At 44.7% G+C, this 13,592-nt stretch overlaps 1 protein-coding gene across 1 annotated transcript in view; it reads right to left on the minus strand.

The window, feature by feature from the left end:
* The window catches only part of LOC311034073 (complement C3-like), a gene marked incomplete at its 3' end in the record, with an annotated part of 71,828 nt that overhangs the window by 37,977 nt on the left and 20,259 nt on the right, over positions 1-13,592 (minus strand). The window contains exons 14-19 of the mRNA XM_084041813.1: positions 12,916-13,266; positions 10,877-11,036; positions 7,057-7,151; positions 6,737-6,925; positions 6,469-6,624; positions 3,479-3,605 (exon numbers count right to left, since the gene is read on the minus strand). Of these exons, the coding sequence (XP_083897939.1) occupies positions 3,479-3,605; positions 6,469-6,624; positions 6,737-6,925; positions 7,057-7,151; positions 10,877-11,036; positions 12,916-13,266 (1,078 nt within the window). The remainder of the gene's footprint in view (positions 1-3,478; positions 3,606-6,468; positions 6,625-6,736; positions 6,926-7,056; positions 7,152-10,876; positions 11,037-12,915; positions 13,267-13,592) is intronic.

The following is a 13,592-nucleotide window of genomic DNA, read 5'->3' on the forward strand; positions in this document are numbered from 1 at the left end:
ACGAACCAGAATACGACCAAAGACATGAAAAGCCAATAAGAAACGGTGTGCCCTGCTCGCCTCGGCTCGCACACACGCACGGCACACGCACACGCCTCTCTCTCGCTCCCTCTCTCTCGCTCTCTCTCTCTCCGACCGCGGGACTCCCGGCGCTCGTATATTTTTGAAAATAGCAGATCTACAAGCTCACAACGCGTCGCGATGCAATGCTGGCTTGTGAGCTTGTAGATCTGCTATTTTCAATACAGACAGATCTACAATCTTATCTGAATGACTGTTAAAGCAGTTTGTTAAAATTACTTTATAAAATGATATATTTTCACAGCGATTATGTATTAGTGTAGATATACACATTTAGGAGTGGATTATGTGTCCAGATGCTTGTCAGACAGTCAGACAATGGTGCTCTGCAGGTCTAGAATGGAATAAACGGGTGCAGCCAACGTCAACAACTGGTCTCGACCAGACGTGAGATTTCAGCCTACGGTAGGATAAAGCCCACGTCAGGATATATTGATAAATGCCGAAAAGTGCGGTGATCTCGCCGTACGCCCATTATTTGGTCTACACCGCGTTGATAAATGAGGGCCAGTGTGTGTATGCGTTTGGCCAGAGCTAGCTAAACTTTGCTAATCCTAACCGTTGCCCCCGTCCCTGCACCAGCTGTGTGATGACTTCTCCGATGCCAAGATGCCCCTGCAGTCAGCCAGTTGTCTCATCGTGATGTCAACGGCAGTTCCCCAGGGTAAGACAGCTTGCAGAAATCCCCTGTGCCCTCGGCAGTTTCGACACCAGGGGTCCTGCCAGGTGGGCTGTTTCTTGAGTGCCCTGAATTCCCCTCCTACCCTAACAACCAGCTTGTGCCCTCTGCTGATGATGCTTCTGGATGGTGACCCACACCAGAGCCGTGGCTAAATGTCTCCCCTAATTTATTCCCTCCTTCAGCAAACACCATGTGCCCTCTGCTCTGTGATGACCCATGCTAGAGCCCTTGTTCGCCACTTCCTCTCTGTTCTCCCTACCCTGCCTACCCGAGGGTCTTCGTGTCTCACCCCTGTCATCCCGAGGCTTCCTGAGCGGTGCCCCAGCTGTCTAACCAATCACAGTGTCAGCCGACGGTCCCATCCCATAGACATATAAAGGTAGACGCCTCCTTCGGCTGTGAGGCATTCGTATCTCGGGCGCCATTTTAGAGAAGGCAAGCTTCCGCGTGTGTCACAGAAGGGGGCGTTCGGTAGGCCAATCAGAGGCAGGTGGGGGCGGGTCTTTTTGTAAGAGGCAGCCGCGCAGCAAAAGTCAGTTAGACACGCTGTGATTGGCCTGTAGTCAACACGCTGTGATTGGCCAGTAGTCACTTTGAATGGTAGCTTGCATCCTCTAAAATGGCGGCCGCGATACCGGTTGCTCCAACGAACTGCAGAGGCCAATGAGGTATCTAGGTTTCTATATCTATGTCCCATCCCCTCCAGCCTAATATCCATAGACTGTAAAAAAGAATGGACAAAGCCACTCCCCTGCTTTCTACAGAACGAAAATGAAGCCGATAGTTCAGGAACATGCATTCCTCCATCGTTAATATATACAGTTGGCCACGCCGGAACTCAAACGCTATTGGTTGAGACCAGACACGTGACCAGCGAACCGGAAAACACCCCCAAAAATGCTATTGGTTGGGTAGCTTGTCAATCAAGAGCGGGGGCGGGGAATGAATGCTATTGGTTGTGTAGGTTGTCAATCAAATCATCCCGCCCCTCCTGGAGCATAGCCTACTTTATCATCAATTTTAGAATAAATGGGACCATAATTTAGCAAAACGCATATCATGATGATTGAAAGGAGACTTTAAACTAGCGACTGGAAGCATATAGAATTTATGACAATTTTTATTACGGTAAGAAAATCTAGTCTAAAGTTTGTCAAAAACCCATTCACTTGCGCTAAAATAAATTCTTTCTGACACTTCAGGTCGGCGCAGGGTAAAACAGCGCCACTCTGGCCATTCATAAGCTTCCGTATTTGCCTCATCGTAAATATCCAAGCCTTGCCCCTTGCTAATATCTCAAGAACAGATTCTGCTCTGCGTTTGAATCTGTCAGGGGGGTTCATCATAACGTGTAACTGGCCTACAAGTGGGCGTGCTTTCAGATCAGGAAGCAGGCCGCGCTTTACCCAATCAAATGTAGTGGGCGGGATTTACGTGTGTGCCGTTCCTTCCCCACTAGAAACAAGCCGAAACTCATTCAACAATAGCATCCTCGAAGCCGACAAGACCACGGAAAGTTAGTAACATTTTAAATTGCTCTTTCATCATAGAAACAAGTGGGCTTATAACCAAAACGATCCATGTTATTTGGGAGAATTGGTGTTAGTGTTCCGTGGAGAAATATTGTTAGTGGGAATGAAAACATAGTCGCACCACCGGAAGTGGAGCGCTGAAGGCAGACCAAAAACCCCGGTTTCCTTGCGCACGGGTCCACCGTATAGCCCCCCCCAGAGCCAAGTGAAAGAGTAAAAAACAGCAGAGGGCGCTGTTTTTCCGGTTGGCGATGGGTTCCCAGATTGCCCCCAGCCTAACTATGTGATCTCTGGACTCTACACACTGCACTGATCAGAGCGTACAGCGCAGCTGAGGCAGGCATAGAGAGAGAGGGGAGCAATTTTGTGCCACTTTTATGTACTGCATTGCTTATTTCTGTTTTCAGATAGCCTGCACATTTTAATGTATACTGTTAAAGTTTAAAATGAGTAATGCACCGTCTGGCCGTCATCTTGAGTTAGATAAAGAATGTAGCAGGCCCAAGAGTGTCTCCCTAATTAAAATCAGGTGTGAGTGGAGCTATGGGAATCAAACAGGTGAATTAAATGAAGATTCATATTTATTCATAAGGGCCCATCTATGTCATCATGCGGTACGCTTGCGTTTACAAGTAAAACAACTAAAATTCTACTTTTAGGGACTTTCAATATAAAAATACACTTTTAAAAAAAAAATATTTTTTGGCATCTAAAGATAGATATGTCCTCATTATGACTGCAGGTATGCTCTAAAAGTGTGAGAAACGTACCGTCTGTAAAAGACTGTCCGAGTGTTCTTCCTGTTGCTGGTTCATTGTTGTTTATTGTGTTTGTACTGTGTTTGCTGGTATCCCCCATCCCCAAAGACATTTCTTGTCTCTCTCAAACATCGCTGTCAATAAAGGCTAAATGCCCAAATATAAGATATGAATAATAAAAATAAATACAAGACGGCTCTGTTTCCAATCTGGCCCTGCATGTGGACGGTCCCTATTTGGTGATGTTACACTAGGTCTGATGTTTACCTGGTATCCTAGTTTCTTTGAAGTACTACATTGTTCTCTTTATTAACCTATTGTTTGCTGACTAGTGTTCATGCTTACTCTGCTTACCCTGATTCTGACTCGCTAGTCACTCTGGATAAGAGCATCTGCTAAATGCCTAAAATAAAAATTGTAATTACCTTCCCTGTCTGGCGTCCCAATACTGCTGCTCACAAACAACATCCCGGCATCAAAGAACACACCCATGTTGTCCTTTCCCCCACCTGGTGTACAGCCTGTATCATACGTGTCCACCATGTCCCACACCTGACAAACGACACACACACACACACACACACACACACACACACACACACACACACACACACACACACACACACACACACACACACACACACACACACACACACACACAGTATGAAGAGGTCTACAATCAAATCAATTTAGTATAAACTAAAAAAGTGTGCTCCTCGGAGCAGGTCTCCGCCAGGCCGGGATGCCTACCCAGGGCCCGCAAACTTTGGAAAGCAGTCATAGGCAATTGGAATGGGACCTGAAATATCTGACTCATACAGCTTGACCACATGACCCCATAGATAAAGTGTACCAATTTGTGAGAGTTTTGGAAAATTCTGTAGCAGTAGCAAAAGGTGAGTTTTGAAGAAAACAATCTGGATCAAACATGGCCTATAATGTTGCATCATATCCAAGAAATCCAGGGGGAAAAGATATTGATTGTATGACCTACGGTTCAGGAGTTATAAGCCAAAATGTGAGGTGAGCTATTGTAGCGCCAACATGAGGCGATGTGAAAAATGTGGGTTGGAGTTTCTTCCTTGGCCTAGTGGGAATGTGTGTGCAAAGTTTCCCAGCAATCAGTCACTGCGTTCATGATTTGTGGCATGTTGTGCAAAACGGGCAAACCCACAAACTTTGGAAGCCAAGCATAGCCTATTGGAATGGAATATGGTAAATCTGACATATAGTCTTGATCACATGACTACAGAGATAATGTATACAGATATGTGTGAGTTTTGGACAAAATCTGTAGGAGTAGTAGCAAAACATAACATTTTGTTAAATTTGCCTCATGGGAGCACTAGAACAGATATGAAAAACATTGGGCTGTAGATTAGAGCTCTTCACGGGCCCCCCGATTCCGAAAATACCCGACAAGACCCGAGACCCGTACTGATCCGTGTTTTATCATAATCACTCGGGGCGGGTCTGAATTGGTCAGTATTACCTCGGAACTCGGTCTGTCTATCATTATGTGTAATACCCCAGTGGTATTACACATAATAGTAGTATGCCTACTGCGTGTGCGCGCAGCTGCACTAATCAGGAGAGAAACGCAATGAAGAGCTGTTTAACTTGTGTGTGATGTTTTAGAGTAGACTGACCTGGGATCAGGTTTAGTGCAGGAGCGACATGAATGGCTGTGCATCTTGCGTGATGTTTTAGGCTGGTAGCTCAACTTTTTTCATTTATTATTATTATTCTTTTATTGTATTTCATTTCATTTTCATTTTCCCCAAAAAATATTAAAAATAAATGAAAAAATGTATCGAAAAAACACGACCCCTCGCGTATTAGGAGGGCAGGGTGAGTCACCAGAACCAAGGACGGGTGTTTTTGATGAATCTAACATGTTAAAAATGGAGTTTGAAGTTATAATGGGTTTGTATAGGAAGGGGGCGTGTCTGATAAAATGAATATCAAATATCTAAATACTGAATCAAGCAACTTAAAAATGGTCTGGGGGGCTCACAAAAGCCTGAGTAGACGATACAATGACCAAAAGTTTTTTTGAAAGTGAAATAGCCCTTTAAGTAAAAAATGTGAGTACTTCTTCCACCACTGGTGCGCATGCATTGCGTAGATCAACTTTTTTGAGCTACCAGCCTAAAACATCACGCAAGATGCACAGCCATTCATGTCGCTGCTGCACTAAGCCTGATCCCAGGTCAGTCTACTTTAAAACATCACACACAAGTTAAACAGCTCTTAATTGCGTTTCTCTCCTGGTTAGTGCAGCCGCGCGCACACGCAGCAGTTATACTACGGGTCTTCTCAGATCCACTGGGGTATTAAGGTGAAGGCTGAAATTAAGGTGAACTCTGTTAAGGTGAAGGCTGAATTTTATGCTGTCTCCTAATTTTGGTTCAGATACGTCCACACCTGTAATATCAGCAACAATACAAAGGGCTTACAACAATTACTTCAAGCTGAAAAAGGATTTTTTTTTTAAATCTGAAAGATACAGCTTGATCACATGACTACAGAAATAAGGTGTACCAATTTGGGTGAGGTTTGGACAAAGCGAACCACTCCTGCAAACTTTAGATGCCAATCTTCGCCAATCAGGATGGAATATGACAAATCTGACAGATCCGTCCTGATCATATGACTAGACTAGAAAAAGTGCTCCTCAGAGCACAGGAATGTTTGGAATTCACCAATCAGACTGGAATGTCAAAAATTTGACGTATCCATCTTGATCACTTGACTAAAGAGATAATATGTAACGATTTGCGTGATGTTTGGACAACATTTGTAGGAGTAATATATATATTTTTCTTTTGCAAAAATAGGCCTCCTGGTGGCGCTATAATGGCAATGTTGAAAGGGTGGCATTTGTTCCTCAACCTAGTGCGAATGTGCGTGCAAAGTTTCACCGCAATCGGACACTGCGTTCATGATTTGCGGCATTTTGTTCAAAATTGGCCACTCCTGCAAACATTAGATGTCAATCATAGCCAATCAGGATGGAATATGAAAAATCAAACAGATCTGTCTTGATCACATGACTATAGAGATCATGCGTGATGTGCCTTGAATTTAAATTCCAGTTTACATATATTTTAATTTATCAATTTAGGGCTGTGAACCCAGGATTTGAAATGCCACTGCAGTACACAGTGACAAAGGTTGTGGTAATATCGAACCACTAACCAGTCTGTTGCAGATATTAGTGCATTTGCTAGGGTGATTTATCTTCGATGCACCTCTTTAAAACCACCAAAATATAGTTTTCACTCATACTAACAATTACAGTAGTGAAGTTGAAACCAGTTTTCAGAAATAATTAACATTGAAGATGAGATAGCAATGTTCCAAATTAGAAGTGTTGAAGCCCCTTCCAGTTCCCACGACGCACACGCAATACCTTTTTCTGGGTGAGACGATGTTTGTTGTTGAGGACGTAGACACCTTTGTCCACCGCTACCAGTCCCACCATGGCTCCTGGGTCTCCTGTGACCTTAAGACTAAAGCTCTTACTGGGCCCGAAAGATGGTTCTTTCCCTATTGATTCTAGAGTCAACTAAAGTGAAAGGGAGAGATAGAGAAAATTATATCTCTCTGGAGGAAGAGAGATTGTGCGTGCGTGCGTCCGTGCGTGCATGTGTGCGTGCGTGTGTGCGTGCATGCCTCACCGAACCCATACAGGTATCCTTCACATCCACCCAAATGGAATCTGACACCACATTGACTCCAGTGTAATAATAGGCTACGATGCGGAATGAGGGGATCATCTCCTTGGTAATGGCCAGCGTCAGCTTTATCACAGTTTGTTCTTGTCTCTGAAAACGATCAGCCTTCACTATCTGACCTCTGCTCAGGATCTGAAGTGGTGAATGAATGTGTTTAAATATCAGGGTCCATTTGTTACCACATATCCTGTGTGTGCATGCATGCATGCATGCATGCACAGTGTAACAGGTACACTAGGTCTATATAACACAGCTTAACTCACCAGGTATGTGATGTTTTGGTTTGGAGGTGCATTTTCGTTGAATTGAAGGCTGAATTTCATGCTGTCTCCTAATTTTGGTTCAGATACGTCCACACCTGTAATATCAGCAACAATACAAAGGGCTTACAACAATTACTTCAAGCAGAAAAAGGATTAAATGCATTAATGCAAGCTACCTGAGGTACACTGTCAAGATCTAAGAATCCCATAACCACAACCACACAGTAACGTACAACTACTATACAAATTTGCTAAACTTATAATCACTATTATTATGGGTCCATATCAGTGGTGTAAAGTACATTTACTCAAGTACTGCACTTAAGTAAAATGTTGAGGTATTTTTTTTTACTTTACTTGAGTATTTCAAACTTTCTGTACTTTTACTCCACTACATCTCAGAGGCAAACATTGTACTTTTACTCCACTACATTTATTTAAAAACTTCAGTTATTAGTTACTTTGACTCTCACTTGTAACAGAATATTTCTACATTGTGGTATTGAGACTTTTACTTAAGTAAAAATGTTCTGTACTTCTTCCACAACTAGTTCATATTGGGATCGGTTATTTAAAAAAACTAAAATGATGTACTTATTTATTTGTAGAATTATGTATTTACAATTGTGTAGTAATAAAATACAATACATCTCAAAACTAGGGATGGGACAAAAAGTTTCATTTTATTTCTAACATAAACGTTACTGTTTTCCAAAATAAACAGTTCAAAATGTGAAAATGATAAAATGCTTTCCAAGTGGGAGAGGAACGGTGTCTGTGTGTGTGCTGCGCTAGTGCATGTCCGGTCTGGTCATGTGCGCGTTGACTAGTTTTGTTTATGTCCTGCTTGTGTATGCTTGAAAGCCTGCTTGTGCATGGCAGCTTCACATAAGAGTGCGGTGTGGGAGGGTTTAGTCAAGATTGACGATAAAACAGCACAATGCAAATCGTGCAGCACAAAGTATGCGTATCACTCGTTGTAAACATCAATGATATCAAATCACATCAAAGCGAGACACCGGGTCCCCAAAGCCTGGCCTCCACCCAAGAAGGCAGAACGGCAGATTTCACTGTGAAAACTTGCCATAGTGATGAAAGGCGGGCAAAAAAAGATCACTGATTTGACAGCCAAGATGGTAGCCAAAGATATTATGCCTACAATTAGCATTGTCGAGGGGAAAGGCTTCCGTGAGCTGATGGCATTTCCAGAATACACCGTACCCTGTCGTTAAACAATGACAGCGCGATGAGACTGAGACCGTACTGGTAACCGTACCGATCGCCCCAAAACACACTCGCCCCCATTTTTTACTGAGGTTACGTTTAGTAGTACCTGGTAGCGACCATTCTCAGGTCACCGGATTTGATCCGGGGCGACCTTGTTTTGGGGCGAGCATTCGTGTATTCGCTGAGGTAACCGGAACGCTCCGTAAGATGTTATAAAAGTTTATATCCAGACCATATAGCTACAAATTGTTGAACGTATTGTGTTGTTACAATTATTTGGCATCGGGAAGGAGAGCTGAGTCTGACATCATTCTTCCTAATTGTCAAACATAGGAGGCCTCGTTAGTTATCGGCTGCTGTAGCCTACAGATTAAACAAGTGTTCTGTGTTAAAAAAACACATATTTAGTAAATAAAGTCTAATTTTTATTATCATTAGGGCTTTGATGCCAATTCTAAACATGAAGGCTGCATTTGTGGTGTTAAAGGAAAGCGCAGTTTGCGATCTCCTCTCAACTGCGCAGGAAAAAATATATATATATATTAATTTAAAAATCTTAAAACAAATATTCAATAGACTAACAAAAGGCAATATAATTTGTCTTGCAGTTGCATCATTGCACATAGCTCAAAATACAATAATAATATCTAAATAGCTAAACTAATGGCCTAAGTCATTTTTTGAGGAAAATAATTTTTGCCTAGGTCAGCTCCTCGATCATGACACTGGCCACCTCTGGTAAAATCGCCTATATCGTAATTGAAAAGGATCATGCTGTTCCCTCCCCATTTAGTATAATGGCCTATCTCCCTATAGTGTGACCTAGGCCAAAATAGGCAATTTTGTGTCAGGTTTAATCCTATTTAAATCTCTTATGTTACATAACTCAGTGTTTGTCAACCTTTTTGGTGCCAAGGCACACCTGGCATAGCAAAAAGATCCCAGGGCACACCTAGATATACGGTGTGTGTACACACACACACACACCATTACAAATATATAAATCTTTGGCCTACAAATATATAAACTTGGGTCAGTGCAATGAATGGAGGAGTCTGAAAACCTTCCCAGAGTAAAACTTCTTTGGTAAGTATATTTGGTACCCAATATACTTCTAATATCTGATAATAATATCTAATAATCTGATCCTGATAGCATTATTGCGGACGCATGCGCTGTTGCCCACTAACAGACGAACACCAAAACTCTCGCCCCAAAACAATCACCGCAGGGGAAATCCGGTGATATTCACCTGATAGTATTCCTAAACGTAACCTCATTAAACTATGCCTAAACCTAACCTTATTCCTAAACGTAACCTCAGTAAAACTAATAATATGGCTAACCGTAAACTTATTTCTAACCTTATCCTCAGTAAAACAAATACAGGAATACAAGAACCGCTGGTCCAGGAAAAGAAATGGGGGCGAGCGTGTTTTGGGGCGAGTTCTCCGGTTACATATTGACGGCACCGCGGCTTGAAGTTTCAAGAGATTCTCTCCGTGGAGGAGTAATTAAACACCACAAACTACACGGATTACATTGACACAAACACACTGGAGTGATTTAGAAGCACTTCATAAGAAAACTAACACTTATGTAGTGTTTTATTGTTGGACATCATGGCAGGTTATAACATGGGCTTTTGGGACAGGAAAGCCCCTCTTCACAGGTACGACATTCAGGTCTGCCCATCGGCCCGTTTCGACCCACTTTCACCCCTGAGTACCTGCCAGGCGTGTACAGGTGATGGCCCCGTGAAGGCAAAGCTAAACATTTGCATTTGTATGGGCGAGGGTCGATTCACTGGATGTGTGTCCGCGACGGATGATGAGCAATGTCTTAGGGCAGCAGCAGCCCATGACGCATCTATTGTTCTGGGAGGGAGGGGGTTGATTTCTTTAGTCAGAATTTGTTATAAAGGTTTTGGGTGAAATGATTAAGAAATATCATATAGTTTTATATTTTTTCTGAAAAACTTTAAAAAAAAATTACTTAGGCCATTAGTTTAGCAAGGTGTTTAGCCTGTCATTCGGGATGTTGTTGTTTTTTAGAAGAGAAACTCAAGTTTCATTTTAGCATGAGGGACACACACACACACACACACACACACACACACACACACACACACACACACACACACACACACACACACACACACACACACACATACACACACCCCTCTCCTTAAATTAAGCAGCGACTAGATTTAAGTGATTTAAGTTATTATTATTATTAGTGTGGTTGCCCTAACAGGGCAACCAGACTACAGTACTCTATACTCTTTCTTTCTTTATTTATAGATACACTTTTTTTGAACCGCATCTCCTCCCACAGTTTTTATCCCCTAATGTTGTGCCATATATCAAAATGACCGTCTTGAACGGGAATCGTGCGCTTGTATTTTGCTAAGAGATTGGTTGAATAGTTTAATTGATATTAATTTATTAGTGCATTAAATTTCCCCCATCCACTTTAATGTAAAAGTGAAAAAACTAAAAAGAAAAATCTCAGAAACCGTAAGAGCTAAAGTTACCAGATTTGGAGGGGAGGTTCATGATTTAGTCCGAAATTATTAAAAAAATTATCACACCATTCCGCCCCACCTGCTGATAATCAGTCTCAAAAGAGGCCCACGGGTGGGGCCAAGGGCCCCGTTCGCCGGCGGGGAGCATCCCGCTCATTTTCAGAACCAGCTCCAGCTCCCGGGAGGGAAGGCCCGGTTCGCTCGGAGTGGGCGACGTCAGAGTCACCTACCCCTTAGTGGGAAAGGGGTAGGTGACATTTCCCTCCCGGTTTCACCGGGCTCCCAGCTGGCCCCACCACTACCACTAGGTTGGTGTGGTGTAGGGCCCTTTCCCTAGCTGCACTTAAGGAAAAGGACTGGCGCTTGCCTTGCCACGATGGACAGAGCCACGGGCGGCTCCTCGGGGACAAAGAGACTAAAAGAGACGCTTTACAATGTGAACGAGGTTCAATTGATAAAATGTCCTGTGGTCCCACTGTGTGTAAAAAATGTGCAGCCTGTGTGTGGAATAAAAGTATTGCCAATTACACAACCACTCATTACTTCTCCTGTCAAAGAACGATGCGGATCGCTCCTCAAAGCAAAAGGGGAGCCCCATCATCCCCTTTCTTTAATGAGCCCACAGTGCTCGGTCTGTCCCTTGGTCGACAGTCCGAGCACTGCATGCCGAAGCATGCAATGACCAACTTGAATCAATTGAAGGTAGTACAACCTTTTACAATGAATCAAATGTCTCAAATGTTTTGCTCTCAAGGTATAAGACAGGTGCCCCACGTAAACGTAAAAATCACACCTGTGTGAAGGTAGCGGCGCCTTTGATATATTTTGTCATAGATATGTGTTTCTACTAGAGAAACAATATTAAATCTCTGTAAATGTATTTGATGTCATGAATAGTAACATAGTGATGTCATGAATAGTGACCAATCAGAACGTTGACGGACCTGACCAATCAGAACGTTGACGGACCTGACCAATCAGAACCTTGGCGAGCCTGACCAATCAGAACGTTGACGCAAAAGCCAGGTATAGAGGGCTAATATCCGCTCTATACCTAAAGGTATAGAGTGGCTAGCGCCGCTAAAAACTATACCAGGGTCACGCCAGTTCTCTCATCCGTCCGGCAGATGGCAGCAAAGCGCCTCTGTGGGACGGGGGAGAGACAAAATAGCCGCCTCCCTCAACCTCCCCAAGATGGCGGACGAGGAGAGGCAGATGTTTACATGTCAGAGGGCCCCGGTGTTACACCGGACACTGTCCCCATGGGTGACGAGAGCTCCGTTCCGGGTAGCATCCTCGTCACAGAAGGGTTCCACTGTGACGCCACTCAGAGCGACGACGGCTCAGGTTCCCTTGGAAACGGGCACCCGCTCTGCGGTGATGATGGCGTCAACAACCCGCGCCTCTCGACGGACCCAGCTGTCGCTAATGGTCCCCATGGAAACGGACGCGTGCTCCACGGAGCAGGTGACGTCAGCTGCCCCCACCTTCCCGTCGAATCCCCTCGCTCGGTGTTTGGATCAATGGAAAGCTTGCAAACAGACTCCTTGGGTGCTGCGCACCGTTCGGAAGGGCTACAGGTTGCAGTTTTCCAGCAAACTTCCGATGTCAGACAAAGTACTGTTTTCTCGAGCGTCTGGCCGTGCGGCCGTGACGCTGAGGGAGGAGGTTTTGTCTTTTTCTCTTCTTTTGAGCAAAGGTGCGATCAGAGAATTATCTCCGGATCAGAACCGGCTGGGGTTCTATTCAGAATATTTTCTGGTGAAAAAGAAAGGGGGGGGGGGGGGTGCGTAAGACCCATTCTGAATCTGAAAGGCCTCAACAGATATCTGAGGGTCTTCAATTTTCGAATGCTAACAACAAGGACGCTGTTACGCACAGTACGACAGGGGGATTGGTGGACGAGTATAGATCTCAAGGATGCTTATTTCCACATCCCAATCTACCCTCCACACCGGAAATTCCTGCACTTTGGCTACGAGGGGAAAGTGTACGAGTACACAGTTCTCCCCTTCGGCATGTCACTGAGCCCCAGGGTTTTCGTGAAATGCACCGATGCGGCAATAGCTCCTCTGAGGCAGCAGGGTCTCCGCCTGTCGACTTACATCGACGACTGGCTGCTGGCTGCGAGCTCGAGGGAGGAGGTGGCGCGGCACACGCAGATGGCCATTGCGCACCTGACGTCCCTGGGGTTCACGATCAACGTTCAGAAGAGCGTTTTGACCCCATCCCAACAGGCCACCTTCATAGGAATCTCGCTGGACTCGACCATGATGATGGCGCATCTGTCTCAGGACAGAATAGCCGGGTTTCTGTCGTGCGTAAAGTCTCTTCGCCTGCGGCGTCGAGTCGCGTACAGAACCTGCATGCAAGCAGCGGGTCACATGGCTTCGGCCGTGTACCTGGTCCGGTTGGGCACATTCCACATGAGACCTTTTCAGAGGTTGATGCTGTCCCTGAGGGTCCCGCACACCCGAGGTTATCAGAAGGTGATCGTGTCGCCACATTGCGTGGAGACACTCCGACCATGGTCACAGGCAACCTTTCTGTCTGAAGGGGTCAGAATAGGCGCTGTGCTGTATCGGAAGGTCATTACCACGGACGCCAGCCTTTCAGCCTGGGGTGCGGTCCACGACGGCTACTCAGCCAGGGGGAGGTGGGACTCCGTTCTGAAGGAGGCCCACATAAATTTCCTGGAGTTGCTAGTGGTCTTCCTCGCTCTCAAACACTTTGAGAGCCACATCGTGGGGTGTCATGTCCAGGTCAGAACGGACAATACCAC

The sequence above is a fragment of the Gymnoscopelus microlampas genome, assembly GCF_963454915.1.
Source record: "Gymnoscopelus microlampas genome assembly, chromosome: 18".
In the NCBI taxonomy this organism is placed as follows: Eukaryota; Metazoa; Chordata; class Actinopteri; order Myctophiformes; family Myctophidae; genus Gymnoscopelus; species Gymnoscopelus microlampas.